This window comes from Oncorhynchus keta, unplaced genomic scaffold, assembly GCF_023373465.1.
Source record: "Oncorhynchus keta strain PuntledgeMale-10-30-2019 unplaced genomic scaffold, Oket_V2 Un_scaffold_1109_pilon_pilon, whole genome shotgun sequence".
Lineage (NCBI taxonomy): Eukaryota > Metazoa > Chordata > Actinopteri > Salmoniformes > Salmonidae > Oncorhynchus > Oncorhynchus keta.
In genome coordinates this window covers 329,158-345,529 of record NW_026290758.1, presented here as the reverse complement: position 1 = coordinate 345,529, position 16,372 = coordinate 329,158, and the positions used below count along the sequence as shown (strand labels likewise).

General features: G+C 43.3%; 2 protein-coding genes and 1 long non-coding RNA gene across 5 annotated transcripts in view; 1 reads left to right on the top strand and 2 right to left on the bottom strand.

The window, feature by feature from the left end:
* Positions 1 to 13,768, top strand: part of LOC118394196 (solute carrier family 12 member 4-like) — a 52,923-nt gene extending 39,155 nt beyond the window's left edge. For both annotated transcript variants that reach the window (XM_052513431.1, XM_052513432.1), the window contains exons 15-24: positions 2,313 to 2,432; positions 2,541 to 2,645; positions 2,840 to 3,008; positions 3,253 to 3,448; positions 4,439 to 4,608; positions 5,142 to 5,273; positions 6,005 to 6,112; positions 7,486 to 7,673; positions 11,846 to 11,979; positions 12,338 to 13,768. In XM_052513431.1, the coding sequence (XP_052369391.1) occupies positions 2,313 to 2,432; positions 2,541 to 2,645; positions 2,840 to 3,008; positions 3,253 to 3,448; positions 4,439 to 4,608; positions 5,142 to 5,273; positions 6,005 to 6,112; positions 7,486 to 7,673; positions 11,846 to 11,979; positions 12,338 to 12,429 (1,414 nt within the window). In that variant the 3' untranslated portion in view covers positions 12,430 to 13,768. The remainder of the gene's footprint in view (positions 1 to 2,312; positions 2,433 to 2,540; positions 2,646 to 2,839; positions 3,009 to 3,252; positions 3,449 to 4,438; positions 4,609 to 5,141; positions 5,274 to 6,004; positions 6,113 to 7,485; positions 7,674 to 11,845; positions 11,980 to 12,337) is intronic.
* LOC127927290 (uncharacterized) lies at positions 5,267 to 5,983 on the bottom strand. Of its 2 annotated transcripts, none has more exons than XR_008126826.1 (3): positions 5,928 to 5,983; positions 5,630 to 5,825; positions 5,267 to 5,580 (listed from the first exon to the last, which is right to left on the bottom strand). It is a non-coding gene; the product is annotated as an uncharacterized LOC127927290 (long non-coding RNA). The 2 variants fall into 2 exon arrangements; XR_008126827.1 differs by having other exon boundaries at positions 5,679 to 5,825.
* LOC118394197 (dipeptidase 2-like) overlaps positions 13,475 to 16,372 on the bottom strand; it is a 28,026-nt gene continuing 25,128 nt past the window's right edge. The window contains exons 8-11 of the mRNA XM_052513433.1: positions 16,254 to 16,338; positions 16,000 to 16,075; positions 15,670 to 15,805; positions 13,475 to 14,976 (exon numbers count right to left, since the gene is read on the bottom strand). Of these exons, the coding sequence (XP_052369393.1) occupies positions 14,752 to 14,976; positions 15,670 to 15,805; positions 16,000 to 16,075; positions 16,254 to 16,338 (522 nt within the window). The 3' untranslated portion in view covers positions 13,475 to 14,751. The remainder of the gene's footprint in view (positions 14,977 to 15,669; positions 15,806 to 15,999; positions 16,076 to 16,253; positions 16,339 to 16,372) is intronic.

The following is a 16,372-nucleotide window of genomic DNA, read 5'->3' as shown; positions in this document are numbered from 1 at the left end:
TGCCTGGGAAGATACGTGTGAGGGGAGTAGAGAACTTTCCACAGTTTCCAAAACAGTCCAACAGCATAACCAACTAAATGATTCCCTTTTACATTTCTCTGGGCAGGCCCATCTACAAAAAAATAAAAGTCTGGATTGTCTAATGGGGTATCTCTCAAGTCCAACCTAGAGCTACAGTCAGCTTCAATAGCTAAATCACAGTCATGGTCTTCACCGGTTTCTGCTGCAGGGAGAAGAGTTGAAGGGTTAAGAATGTTCTGATAGTCTTAACAGTCTCGCGGACATCAAATGAGCCGTTTTTGCCTGTTTAATAATTGCCTCCACCACATGGGGCATATGTACGGTTAGAAGAGACATTGCCACAATATCAGAACATCTCACCAGTCGAGACCACAGCTTCACTTGCCTCCATCTTTCTCCCATAAATACAATCCTGCAGCGGTTGAACTTATTAATTACCTCTAATCTACCAGTGGAGAGGGCATAACATGTTTAGGCAAAGCTTTAATTGCCTCTAATCTACCAGTGGAGAGGGAATAACATGTTTAGGCAAAGCTTTAATTACCTCTAATCTACCAGTGGAGAGGGAATAACATGTTTAGGCAAAGCTTTAATTACCTCTAATCTACCAGTGGAGAGGGAATAACATGTTTAGGCAAAGCTTTAATTGCCTCTAATCTACCAGTGGAGAGGGCATAACATGTTTAGGCAAAGCTTTAATTGCCTCTAATCTACCAGTGGAGAGGGCATAACATGTTTAGGCAAAGCTTTAATTGCCTCTAATCTACCAGTGGAGAGGGAATAACATGTTTAGGCAAAGCTTTAATTACCTCTAATCTACCAGTGGAGAGGGCATAACATGTTTAGGCAAAGCTTTAATTGCCTCTAATCTACCAGTGGAGAGGGAATAACATGTTTAGGCAAAGCTTTAATTACCTCTAATCTACCAGTGGAGAGGGCATAACATGTTTAGGCAAAGCTTTAATTGCCTCTAATCTACCAGTGGAGAGGGAATAACATGTTTCGGCAAAGCTTTAATTACCTCTAATCTACCAGTGGAGAGGGAATAACATGTTTAGGCAAAGCTTTAATTGCCTCTAATCTACCAGTGGAGAGGGAATAACATGTTTAGGCAAAGCTTTAATTACCTCTAATCTACCAGTGGAGAGGGCATAACATGTTTAGGCAAAGCTTTAATTGCCTCTAATCTACCAGTGGAGAGGGAATAACATGTTTCGGCAAAGCTTTAATTACCTCTAATCTACCAGTGGAGAGGGAATAACATGTTTAGGCAAAGCTTTAATTGCCTCTAATCTACCAGTGGAGAGGGAATAACATGTTTAGGCAAAGCTTTAATTGCCTCTAATCTACCAGTGGAGAGGGCATAACATGTTTAGGCAAAGCTTTAATTACCTCTAATCTACCAGTGGAGAGGGCATAACATGTTTAGGCAAAGCTTTAATTACCTCTAATCTACCAGTGGAGAGGGCATAACATGTTTAGGCAAAGCTTTAATTACCTCTAATCTACCAGTGGAGAGGGCATAACATGTTTAGGCAAAGCTTTAATTACCTCTAATCTACCAGTGGAGAGGGCATAACATGTTTAGGCAAAGCTTTAATTGCCTCTAATCTACCAGTGGAGAGGGCATAACATGTTTAGGCAAAGCTTTAATTGCCTCTAATCTACCAGTGGAGAGGGCGCAACCCTCAGAAGTGATGTCATGACCCAAATATTTAACTGGCATAATTGCATCTTACTGGGGGAAACTTTATGACCATTTTCTGCCAAAAGAAATCCTCAATGCCTAAGTGTCCTCGTGACATATATCTTCTGATTGTGAGCAAACCAACAAATGGTCAACATACTGAACCAAAACACTCCCTCCAGGATCAACAAAAGAAGAGAAGATAAGAAAGAAAGAAAGCATGAGCTAAATCAATTACTAAAAAACAAACTACCTGGAGGCACCTGGGATAAAATGGTAACAGTGTTAGGCACCAGGGGTGCTCTTGCATGTACAGCATTGTTTACTATTCTAAGGTCTTGCACAAAACGATATTCACCAGATGGTTTCCTAACAGGTAAAATTGGTGTGTTTACAGGGCAAATTCGGGCAGAGAACCAGAGCGCCTCTTTCAACTAATGCACTATGGGAATGATACCCTTTTTGGCTTCTTTGCTAAGCGGGTACTGAGCTTTGTAAGATCTGTGGGTGCTTTTTGGAACGACCACAACTGGTGATCTCCTTTCATGCGTCCAATAGTATAGTATAAAGAGTACTACAGTATATCTGTGTGTTTCCCCCACAGGGCTCTGTCTTTTCTGGGTATGAGTATGTGTCTGGCTCTGATGTTCATCTCCTCCTGGTATTATGCCATCGTGGCCATGTGCATCGCTGGCATGATCTACAAGTACATTGAGTACCAGGGGTATGTCTGGACTCTTATCCATTTCATATTATAATTGGATATCATTGGGTCAATGTATGAGTTAGCTATTTAGGCCAGAGTATGTCACTCTCTCTGTCTCTCTCTCAGAGCGGAGAAGGAGTGGGGAGATGGGATACGAGGTTTGTCCCTCAGTGCTGCGCGCTACTCTCTGCTACGGCTGGAGCATGGACCACCTCACACTAAAAACTGGAGGTGAACATCCTTCCTTGTCCATAGTCTTAGATATCTGGTATCTCCAACTTCAGATATGCATAACTACCTCTTCCTCTTCATACATTCTGTACTTTCTAACACTCTACAGTTTTTACTGTTGTTTTGTAGTTGTTTATTAGTACTTCCAGGTAGATTCTCATGTTCTTTGTCTCTCTTGCCCCTCCACTCTCCAGGCCCCAGGTCCTGGTGCTGTTGAAGCTGGATGAGGACCTCCATGTGAAGTATCCCCGTCTGTTGACCTTTGTCTCCCAGCTGAAGGCAGGGAAGGGCCTGACCATAGTGGGCTCTGTCATCCAGGGACAGTTCCTGGACAGCTACGGAGAAACACAGGCCTCTGAACAGGTAGGGATAGAGCTGTAACTTATTTCTCCAATAGCCTATTGTGTGTACAAGGAAAATATATTTTGCCGTACTGCAGCTTTATTGAATCAGTTCAGGATTGTTTGAAGGCTGTTACCTCATACAGTCCACATTATAAAGCAATAAGAAAGAGATCGAATTTCTGTTGTCTCCTCTGTGTCAATAAGAATAAGTGAGTTTATTGCCAGCTTCATGATTACATGCATTGTCTGCTCAACCTCGTCAGGCCGTAAAGAACATGATGGAGATCGAGCGGGTGAAGGGTTTCTGCCAGGTGGTTGTGGCGTCCAAGGTGAGGGAGGGCATTGCCCACCTGATCCAGTCATGTGGCCTGGGGGGCATGAAGCACAACACAGTGGTGATGGGATGGCCCTACGGCTGGAGGCAAAGTGAAGACCCCCGCGCATGGAAGACATTCATTAGTAAGACTGATTTACTGTAAACTAGCCTGGTCCTACACATGGATCTGACCCCTTCCCATAATAATATTCCAAACCATAACTGTCACTGGAATTTCATAATTCCTATGAATTATACATTAATTAAAACACTCAGTCTATTTTATAAGAATTTGTAAGATTCCTATTTGCATAAAATAGACAGAGACCAGTCTTATCAAAATGAGATAATAGTATTTATTCTCGGAGCGCGCTGCCATGTAACCACGAACAACAATTTATATACAAAATATAATAATATAATAATAATAATAATAATAATAATATAATAATATAATATATATATGACGTCATAGGTTATAAAACGTTTTTTCTCCTATCAACCAGGACCCAACAAGTTGAAAAGTTAATTCCAACCCACTAGATCGCTCACTCCAGACACACACTTAACTAGATTAACTTCTGGAATCTTTACCTTCATCCATCACTATTTAGAAGACAGTTCCAGAGAATGGAAAACCCAGGAAAACACTCTCTGCCTTATCTAAACATCCCAGAGCTAAGTTGAGTCGGTTCAACCATAGGTTAACGACCCTTTCTGCTTACTTAAAAACCCACAATTCCAGTCCCCTCCAACCTGGCTGGAATGGTATTTATTTCATCTAATTACCCCCTGTTTCATGCTCCACAATCCCTTCCTTATGAATTAATATTATTAATCAGATATAATAAAACAGGGTATAAGTTAAAATTAGTTATAGTTATATTTAAAATGTAGACATTGTTTAGTCATTATTCCTAAAATTCCTAACAATAACCTCATCCCAGTTTCTCCATGAGAGCATTGGCCATCTCTATGTTTCTATTGGTTTGGTGGACTGTCCTTCAGCCTGTATAGTATTTGAAACATTACGTGCTGACTCTTTAGTTAACTGATAGCATCAACATTGAATTGTATTACATTACATATTACACAAAGTTAACATATTTACCTCTCTGTGCCCCTCCCCACAGACACAGTCCGCTGTACCACAGCAGCCCACCTGGCTCTGATGGTGCCCAAGAATGTTTCCTTCTACCCCAGCAACCACGAACGCTTCACAGACGGCACCATCGATGTGTGGTGGATCGTCCATGACGGAGGAATGCTCATGCTGCTACCTTTCCTGCTCAAACAGCACAAGGTAAAGTTCCGCGCACCTCAATGCAGAAACTCTGGGAGCATTTACTGTTTGGCCACCATGACTTGAGAGAGTCTAAAGAAGAATGGATTTGTTGGTCAGAAAATGATCTACAGGGCCTCCCGGGTGGTGCGGTGGTCTAGGGCACTCATTGTACTGCTAGCTGTACCACCAGAGACTCTGGGTTCGCGCACAGGCTCTGTCGCAGCCGGCCACAACCGGGAGGTCCGTGGAGCTACGCACAATTGGCTTAGCGTCGTCCGGGTTAGGGAGGGTTTGGCCGGTAGGGGTATCCTTGTCTACTATCATCTCTCCCGAGCCCGTATGGAAGTTGGGGTCCAATTTAAAAAGGATCTACATTTACATTTTAGCAGATGCTCTTATCCAGAGTGACTTACAGGAGCAATTAGGGTTAAGCGCCTTGCTCAAGGGCACATCTGCAGATTTTTCACCTAGTCACCTAGAAACCTTTCAGTTACTGGCCCAATGCTCTTAACTGCTAGACTACTCCATTCTTACCATGGTGTGTGTTTCAGGTTTGGAGGAAGTGTAAGATGCGTATCTTCACTGTGGCCCAGATGGATGACAACAGTATTCAGATGAAGAAGGACCTGGCTACGTTCCTGTACCAGCTGAGAATAGAGGCAGAGGTGGAGGTGGTGGAAATGGTGTGAGATGTTCTTCCTTAAAGCTAATTATGTAATGATGGTGGAGACGGGGAGAGATGAACCTCCTTAAATCTAATTATGTAATGATGGTGGAGACGGTGAGAGATGAACCTCCTTAAATCTAATTATGTAATGATGGTGGAGACGGTGAGAGATGAACCTCCTTAAATATAATTATGTGATGATGGTGGAAATGGTGTGAGATGTTCTTCCTTAAAGCTAATTATGTAATGATGGTGGAGACGGTGAGAGATGAACCTCCTTAAATCTAATTATGTAATGATGGTGGAGACGGTGAGAGATGAACCTCCTTAAATATAATTATGTAATGATGGTGGAGACGGTGAGAGATGAACCTCCTTAAATATAATTATGTAATGATGGTGGAGACGGGGAGAGATGAACCTCCTTAAATCTAATTATGTAATGATGGTGGAGACGGTGAGAGATGAACCTCCTTAAATATAATTATGTGATGATGGTGGAAATGGTGTGAGATGTTCTTCCTTAAAGCTAATTATGTAATGATGGTGGAGACGGTGAGAGATGAACCTCCTTAAATATAATTATGCAATGATGGTGGAAATGGGGAGAGATGTTCCTCCTTAAATCTAATTATGTAATGATTGATGGTGGAGACGGTGAGAGATGAACCTCCTTAAATCTAATTATGTAATGATGGTGGAGACGGTGAGAGATGAACCTCCTTAAATCTAGATGAATAATTTCAGCATGACAGCGACATCTCGGCCTACACTTATGAGAGGACTCTGATGATGGAGCAGAGGTCTCAGATGCTCAGACAGATGAGGCTGTCCAGTGCAGAGAGAGAAAGAGAGGTACCTATTACACATCAACAGACATCCACAGAATTACACCTGTCAGACCAAACATACATAACAATAGTTGTGGACCACAGTGAAGGACATATTGAGCTGGTTTAGGTTTAATCTGGGGCTGGGAACCAATACACTACATGACCAAAAGTATGTGGACACCTGCTCGTCGAACATCTCATTGCAAAATCATGGGCATTCATATGGAGTTGGTCCCCCCTTTGATACTGTAACAGCCTCCAATCTTCTGGCAAGGCTTTCCACTAGATGATGGAACATTGCTGCAGGTACTTGCTTCCATTCAGCCACAAGCATTAGTTAGGTCGGGCACTGATGTTGGGCGAATAGGCCTGGCTCACAGTTGGCATTCCAATTCATCCCAAAGGTGTTTAATGGCATTGAGGTCAGGGCTCTATACAGGCCAGTCAAGTTCTTCCACACTGATCTCAACAAACCATTTCTGTAAGGACCTTGCTTTGTCATGCTGAAACAGGAAAGGGCCTTCCCCAAACTGTTGCCACAAAGTTGGAAGCACATAATCATCTAGAATGTCATTGTATGCTGTAGCATTCATATTTCCCTTCACTGGAACTAAGGGGCCCAGCCCAAAACATGAAAAACAACCCCAGACCATTATTCCTCCTCCACCAAACTTTACAGTTGGGGCAGGTAGCATTCTCATTGGCATCCGCCAAACCCAGATTTGTCCGTTGGACTACCAGATGGTGAAGCGTGTTTCATCACTCCAGAGAACACATTTCCACTGCTCCAGAGTCCAATGGAGGAAGCTTTACACCACTCCAGCCGATGCTCGACATTGCGCATGGTGATCTTAGGCTTGTGTGCTGCTGCTCGGCCATGGAAACCCATTTCATGAAGCTCCCGACAAACAGTTATTGTGCTGACGTTGCTTCCAGAAGCAGTTTGGAACTCGGTAGTGAGAGTTGCAACCGAGGACGGCGATCCCATTCTGTGAGCTTGTGTGACCTACCATCATTGCTTCTCCTAGATGTTTCCACTTCACAATAACACCACTTACAGTTGACCGGGGTAGCTCTAGCAGGGCAGATTGACTTGTTGGAAAGGTGGCATCCTATGACGGTGCCACATTGAAAGTCACTGAGCTCTTCAGTAAGGTCATTCTACTGCAAATGTTTGTCTATGGAGATTGCATGGCTGTGTGCTCGAGTATACAACTGTCCACAACGGGTGTGGCTGAAATAGCCAAGTCCACTAATTTGAAGGGGTGTCCAAATACTTTTGTATATGTAGTGTATCTACACTATAATTAAATGAAGCAATGTATGGCCATGCATTTCAAGTCACTCTAGTATGGACATTATGACATTGTATCCCCTGCACTCTGCCCCCTATAGGCCCAGCTGGTAAAGGACAGACACTCTCTGATCCGTATGGGCAGCCTGTACTCAGATGAGGAGGAGGAGGTGGTGGAGCCTGTAGCTGATAAGATCCAGATGACCTGGACCAAGGAAAAGTACGAGGCAGAGAGGAGGAACAGGAACAACGCACCAGAGAACTTCAGAGAACTCATGAGCCTCAAACCGTGAGTCACTTGTTTTGGTCTATTGGAAGGCCAGAAGTTTTTCTTGAGATACGTGATCTGACTTGGAAAACCCCTAGGCCTTTCACGTGGTTAGGAAAATCTCCATCCGGTTATTCCACTCTCGCCAGTCTTCCTTCTTTACTCTCTCCTCCTCATCTACTCTCTCTCTTTTTTCTTCCTCTTGTCATCTTGCAGACAGAGAATTGTTCATCCTTTGAGTGATGTGTTAATCTGATCACTCTGTCTGTAGATTCCTGTGAGTAATATGTTAATCTGATCACTCTGTCTGTAAATTCCTGTGAGTAATATGTTATTCTGCTCACTCTGTCTGTAGATTCCTGTGAGTAATATGTTATTCTGCTCACTCTGTCTGTAGATTCCTGTCAGTAATATGTTCATCTGATCCCTCTGTCTGTAAATTACTTTTAATGATATGTTATTCTGTTCACTCTGTCTGTAGATTCCTGTGAGTAATATGTTAATCTGATCACTCTGTCTGTAAATTCCTGTGAGTAATATGTCCAAAAGGTTCTGGGACACTGTGAAGTCCATGGAGAACAAGAGAACCTCCTCCCAGCTGCCCACTGCACTGAGGCTAGGTAACACGGTCACCACCGATAAATCCATGATTATCGAAAACTTCAACAAGCATTTCTCAACGGCTGGCCATGCCTTCCGCCTGGCTACTCCAACCTCGTCCAACAGCTCCGCCCCGCAGCTCCTCGCCCAAGCCTCTCCAGGTTCTCCTTTACCCAAATCCAGATAGCAGATGTTCTGAAAGAGCCGCAAAACCTGGACCCGTATAAATCAGCTGGGCTTGACAATCTGGACCCTCCATTTCTGAAACTATCCGCCACCATTGTCGCAACCCCTATTACCAGCCTGTTCAACCTCTCATATCGTCTGAGATCCCCAAGGATTGGAAAGCTGCCGTAGTCATCCCCTCTTCAAAGGGGGACACCCTGGACCCAAACTGTTACAGACCTATATCCATCCTGCCCTGCCTATCTAAGGTCTTCGAAAGCCAAGTCAACAAACAGGTCACTGACCATCTCGAATCCCACCGTACCTTCTCCGCTGTGCAATCTGGTTTCCGAGCCGGTCACGGGTGCACCTCAGCCACACTCAAGGTACTAAACGATATCATAACCGCCATCGATAAAAGACAGTACTGTGCAGCCGTCTTCATCGACCTTGCCAAGGCTTTCGACTCTGTCAATCCCCATATTCTTATCGGCAGACTCAGTAGCCTCGGTTTTTCGGATGACTGCCTTGCCTGGTTCACCAATTACTTTGCAGACAGAGTTCAGTGTGTCAAATCGGAGGGCATGCTGTCCGGTCCTCTGGCAGTCTCTATGGGGGTGCCACAGGGTTCAATTCTCGGGCCGATTCTTTTCTCTGTATATATCAATGATGTTGCTCTTGCTGCGGGCGATTCCCTGATCCACCTCTACGCAGACGACACCATTCTATATACTTTCGGCCCGTCATTGGACACTGTGCTATCTAACCTCCAAACGAGCTTCAATGCCATACAACACTCCTTCCGTGGCCTCCAACTGCTCTTAAACGCTAGTAAAACCAAATGCATGCTTTTCAACCGATCGCTGCCTGCACCCGCATGCCCGACTAGCATCACCACCCTGGATGGTTCCGACCTTGAATATGTGGACATCTATAAGTACCTAGGTGTCTGGCTAGACTGCAAACTCTCCCTCCAGACTCATATCAAACATCTCCAATCGAAAATCAAATCAAGAGTCGGCTTTCTATTCCGCAACAAAGCCTCCTTCACTCACGCCGCCAAGCTTACCCTAGTAAAACTGACTATCCTACCGATCCTCGACTTCGGCGATGTCATCTACAAAATTGCTTCCAACACTCTACTCAGCAAACTGGATGCAGTTTATCACAGTGCCATCCATTTTGTCACTAAAGCACCTTATACCACCCACCACTGCGACTTGTATCCTCTAGTCGGCTGGCCCTCGCTACATATTCGTCGCCTGACCCACTGGCTCCAGGTCATCTACAAGTCCATGCTAGGTAAAGCTCCGCCTCATCTCAGTTCACTGGTCACGATGGCAACACCCATCCGTAGCACGCGCTCCAGCAGGTGTATCTCACTGATCATCCCTAAAGCCAACACCTCATTTGGCCGCCTTTCGTTCCAGTACTCTGCTGCCTGTGACTGGAACGAATTGCAAAAATCGTTGAAGTTGGAGACTTTTATCTCCCTCACCAACTTCAAACATCAGCTATCTGAGCAGATCGCTGATGCTGTACATAGTCTATTGGTAAATAGCCCACCCATTTTCACCTACCTCATCCCCACACTGTTTTTATTTATTTACTTTTCTGCTCTTTTGCACACCAATATCTCTACCTGTACATGACCATCTGATCATTTATCACTCCAGTGTTAATCTGCAAAATTGTAATTATTCGCCTACCTCCTCATGCCTTTTGCACACATTGTATATAGACTCCCCCTTTTTTTTTACTGTGTTATTGACTTGTTAATGGTTTACTCCATGTGTAACTCTGTGTTGTCTGTTCACACTGCTATGCTTTATCTTGGCCAGGTCGCAGTTGCAAATGAGAACCTGTTCTCAACTAGCCTACCTGGTTAAATAAAAATAAATAAATAAATGTTATTCTGCTCACTCTGTCTGTAAATTCCTGTGAGTAATATGTTATTCTGCTCACTCTGTCTGTAAATTCCTGTGAGTAATATGTTAATCTGATCACTCTGTCTGTAGATTCCTGTGAGTAATATGTTAATCTGATCACTCTGTCTGTAGATTCCTGTGAGTAATATGTTATTCTGCTCAATCTGTCTGTAGATTCCTGTGAGTAATATGTTAATCTGATCACTCTGTCTGTAGATTCCTGTGAGTAATATGTTATTCTGCTCACTCTGTCTGTAGATTCCTGTGAGTAATATGTTATTCTGCTCACTCTGTCTGGAGATTCCTGTCAGTAATATGTTATTCTGATCACTCTGTCTGTAGATTCCTTTTAATGATATGTTAATCTGATCACTCTGTCTGTAGATTCCTGTGAGTAATATGTTAATCTGATCACTCTGTCTGTAGATTCCTGTGAGGAATATGTTATTCTGCTCAATCTGTCTGTAGATTCCTGTGAGTAATATGTTAATCTGATCACTCTGTCTGTAGATTCCTGTGAGTAATATGTTATTCTGCTCACTCTGTCTGTAGATTCCTGTGAGTAATATGTTATTCTGCTCACTCTGTCTGTAGATTCCTGTCAGTAATATGTTAATCTGATCACTCTGTCTGTAGATTCCTTTTAATGATATGTTAATCTGATCACTCTGTCTGTAGATTCCTGTGAGTAATATGTTATTCTGCTCACTCTGTCTGTAGATTCCTGTCAGTAATATGTTAATCTGATCACTCTGTCTGTAGATTCCTTTTAATGATATGTTAATCTGATCACTCTGTCTGAAAATTACTTTTAGTGATATGTTAATCTGATCACTCTGTCTGTAAATTACTTTTAGTGATATGTTATTCTGATCACTCTGTCTGTAAATTACTTTTAGTGATATGTTAATCTGATCACTCTGTCTGTAAATTACTTTTAGTGATATGTTATTCTGATCACTCTGAGTCTGTAAATTCCATGCAATGGATTGGATGGCAGGGTGGGGTGTGCTTTGTTATGTGAACTGCACTTGATGTCTTTCTGAATGACTGAGTTGGTTCATGCTGTCCACTGTCTGAACATTATTCCACTGCAAAAGGGATAGTTCACCCAAATTACAAAATGATGGCATGACAAGGTGGACAGCAATGTGCTTTGTTATAGTTTCCTGCACTTGATGTCTTTTAGCATTTGTGGCACAAATCCCATTAAATTCATGGGACCAATATTCACATTTTGTGCGCATCATGTTCATAAGGTACTTTTTTGAGGTTCAAAATCAATTGTAGATGATTTTGACACGATGAGTGAACAATTATAATATGGGTCCCATGACGTGAGCATGTGGAAACAGCCAGGGAAACTGGATTGCTGTCATTCGTTGTCCATAGACTGCATACGGGGTAAGGAAACCAATGTGTAATTTGGGTGAACTATCCCTTTACATAATTGAATGTTCTGGATTGCATTTGTAACATCTGTATGTGGTTGTGTCCCAGGGACCAGTCCAATGTGCGGCGAATGCACACAGCAGTGAAGCTGAACGAGGTGATTGTCAACAAGTCCCATGATGCTCGCCTGGTGCTGCTCAACATGCCGGGGCCGCCACGCAACACAGACGGAGATGAGAACTGTATCCTTCACTAACAGCCGTTCTCATTGTACTGGACAACACTGGTCTTAGAGGTCTGTGTGGTACAATATTTCATTTTTTAGGACAATGTTTTAGGGCTCATTATGGGGTTAGGGAGTGTAATTTGGGGAGTGTAATTTGGGGTTGAGTGTAGCATGAGTTGTGTAAAAGGTGAAAGAATGAGTAGGAGTAGATGGCCAGCCAGCATACACAAAAGATTTGGCAATGTGACCCGAGATGAAAGACTACTGGCTTTTAAGCTGAACATCAAATCTGTTGCGTACACAGATTTGCAGATGTAATCGCAGGTGCAGTGATGCAGAGTTGCTGGTTATAACAGTGCTTAACTCTGGCCCAGATATGGAGTTTCTGGAGGTGCTAACGGAAGGTCTGGAGAGAGTGCTGCTGGTGAGAGGAGGAGGACGAGAGGTCATCACTATCTACTCCTGACCTATCAGAAACCACTCTGGTCACAGATCACGACACTGCCTCGACAGGAGACATTCCACCCCGATCACCGGGGGCACTGCAGCACCGGCAGCAGCATCCAGCCGATCCTCAACATACAGTACATACAAACTGTGCCAATTCATGATGGAATTAAGAGGACTTTTATTGTGGAATTTGAGGACCACAGAAAGCAATAATAATTTGCCTGGCATTTCTGCGGAATGTATTGCCTTCCATGAGGACGGTAGTTTTTATAGATTACATGCTAGAATTCCCTCATGAATCCCTTATTGCCAAGGCAACTAAAGCTTGGGTCATTCACAAACCTATTTCCGCAATAGGAGACCATTAACAACTGCTACTTTTACACATACATCCATCAAACATGAATTTTCTATGTCGACTGAGTCAGTATTTGTGTTGTTTGCAGAAAATAAATGATGGTGGGCTTTCCCTCATTAAGGATTAACTTGCCAGATAGCACAGTCTTGGGTGGTCCTTATGAAGGCCTCTGTGTAGAGTGCCAATTTGACTTCCTTTTTCACAACCTTTTTATGGTTGGTGGAATAGTAACTTTTGTATTTATTTTCTTATTTATTTTCTCAACCTCCCCCCGATGAGGATAAGAGTTTTCGTATTGTAGATAATGAAATGCCAGTTGGGGTATTTCAACAGATGGCACAGAGAATGCTTGTAAATGTGGATGCCAGAGATTGTATCAAAACATTATTTTACTGGATTATTATTTGTAATTGTTGAAAGAGAAGAGGTTTTAGTTCATTGACAATTATACATTACATTTAATCTACTATATTTCTGTACAAAAGTCATTATTATAGGCATGAAGACTACTTACAGGGCCACCTGAACAGAGTAGCATATGCACACATTTCCTTTCCTTTCCTGTAGACTGCAAGAGCTGTAAAGGCGAAGAGTATTTATCTGAATTTACCAATAAAATCATGATTCATTTCCCTATTCAACCAGAAATGAACTATCTTGACTTCAGATATATCAATGTGTTCATAAAATAAGATGGTCGAAAAACAGAAAACTCAAAAGTATTATTTACTTAAGAGAAAGGCAAAATAAATACGATATAACCTATGGATACAGAATACAACATTCCTGAGATGACTGTAGGAGGCATTACAGTATGTTAACATGTTGCAAACTGTTTCACTGTACACCCTTGTGAGGAAATGTTACATTAATGTTCATTTTAAGATGAAATCGTCACTTTCTATGAAACAGTTTCATTGTGAAACTCAAGTTTGTGTAATGGACATCAAGGTCTGTGTCCTCAGAGAAATAAAGATAGTTTGTAAATGCCTCAGTATGACCTTGTGGCCTTGATTGTATCATTAAACAAACATAACACAGAGATATTTTTAGAATGAGATATGTAAAAATAGTTCAAAGTGATTTTTACATTAAACTCAATGTAATATAGTATAAAGTGTGTGCAGAGCATTGTGTAAATATACAACTCATTCAAGGTCAAAATGACCAAAACTAAAAATTAGGTAAAGATCTTTGTAGGAAAGATCACATGTAAGCAAGTGACACAGTAAACACGTTAAAGCTAGGCTTGTCACTGTCGGAGAAACATGGTTGTAATAGATAGTGTATTGTAATACAACACTAGTAGTACTACTAAATAGGTTCCGGTACTCATTTTGGGTGCAAGTACTGTTTATATTTAGGTGCAGGAGCTCCACTATACTTTTGAGCTAATATTCCATAAGAGTAAAACAAGCTCAAGCAGTAGAGAATTTGAGGTGCCAGTACTCAGCTCCAGTGGGCTCCTGAGCAAGTCAAGCACTGCTAGTTTAGTAACACTAAGGGCTAAATGCAGATCCGTGCTGGTCGACATCCGGTTGTTTTGCCAGTGTTGAAGGTGGAACTGCGTTAGAGCTACTACTTTGGTTACATTATGACACTGTCATTGAATGACATGAAACCACACTGACTTTATATCTGACAAATCCCATGCAGCCGCGTTAGAAGTTCAAACACTCTAATGCGTAATGGTCTATTGTCTACATAGACTGATAAATCCCGCCATCGAAATTCAAATGAAAACATGCATTTCATAATATCTATTGTCGATAGAGCCTGCACTTTCTATTGTCGTTTTGAACATCTAATGCGTAGGGATAATAAGGAAGGGAGTGGTTGGTGACACAAAAGAGCAGCCACACACTTATTTGTCAGTTCACACTACAGCTACACCTCCAATACTGCCAAAACATCCGCTATCAGGATATCGTCAACCTGGGTTACCACTGGATCTGATTGAATCGAGGCCATATTATAGTCTTAATGGTCCATCAGGACACAGAGGCAGGAGATTAGTATAACCATGGTCCAGACCAGACTCCTGGGGACCACCAGTTCACTGTGGCCCTTGGAGTACATCTGTTCCATCTTTGTCGTCTGGTGGTCTGGTCGCCTGAGTACCAGTCTGCAGGGGTTCTGAACCCTAGTCAAGTCGATCTGAGCTTCACTGGGGAGAGTTCCTTTCACTTTCTGCCTGTCACGCTCCTGGGGAAGGGATAGAGGGAGGGAGGGAGGGAGGGAGGGAGGGAGGGAGGGAGGGAGGGAGGGAGGGAGGGGAGGGAGGGAGGGAGGGAGGGAGGGAGAGAGGGAGGGAGGGAGGGAGGGATAGAGGGATAGAGGGAGGGAGGGAGGGAGGGAGGGAGGGATAGAGGGGGAGGGAGGGAGGGAGGGAGGGAGGGATAGAGGGATAGAGGGAGGGAGGGAGGGAGGGATAGAGGGATAGAGGGAGGGAGGGAGGGAGGGAGGGGAGGGAGGGAGGGAGGGAGGGAGGGAGGGAGGGAGGGAGGGAGGGAGGGAGGGAGGGAGGGAGGGAGGAGGGAGGGGGAGGGAGGGAGGGAAGGATAGAGGGAGGGAGGGAGGGAGGGAGGGAGGGAGGGGGAGGGAGGGAGGGAGGGAGGGAGGGAGGGAGGGAGGGAGGGAGGGTTATGATGCTGTGACAGTGACTAAGTGGGATTTTCCATGCACTATACAAGGCTCTTTTTCCAGTTCTCAGTTCCCTTCATACCACAAAGTACTCAGATGGACATTCAGTCCCAGACAGAGATGCCTTTCATTCCATTCATTCCTTTGATGTTACTACTGCAGGTGTTTTTGATGGCTTTGATACAATACTCACACTGTAGCATTGAGCCTTTATAACGAGCAAAAACACATCGCTTTTGTTCATTTAGCACTCACTTTCTCGACCTCCTTGAACACACGTAGGAAGTTGTGTCTGAGGACCCCGGACAACTCGTAATCTGTCCAGTGTCTCTTCAGCAGCTCCTGGATCAGAGCAGGATACTTGGACACATCCTCTAATCCAAGAGGAAACCTTCAGATAGTAGAACATAACAGGCTATGTATTACTCAAAACCTCAGGCCACTTAAAATGCAGCTGCTATCTGTTACCAGTCTGCTTACAAAAAAGTGAGTCATTCGGATAGCATTCAAGCTGGAGCATAACATGGCTGTATTAATGAACTAACGCTGAATGTGCTGCTGTTACTCTGAGGTAAAAGTTCTTACTTAGAAGCTCCATCAAAGTCCCCTCCTATTCCTATTGACTCAGATCCAACCACCTTCCTAATGTGGGTAAAATGGTCTGCAAAAAGTAAGAGGAATATCAGAAGATAAGATAATCATAAGATAAATCATGTGTACACATGTTATTGATGTTCTTGATACTGGTCTTCTAAACAGGTCTTGATTGATAACAAGGCAGCCAATTTTGCGCTTAATTGTTTGATGCCAATGAACACTAATCAAAGGCAACTGCTCACCAGCCACAATGGAGATATTGGCTTGGCCATGGCAAGCCACAAACCCACTGTGCAGATTAACCATGATGAGTCCTCCGTTCTCCTTCTGAAACAACAACACACCCAGAATAGAACATTAA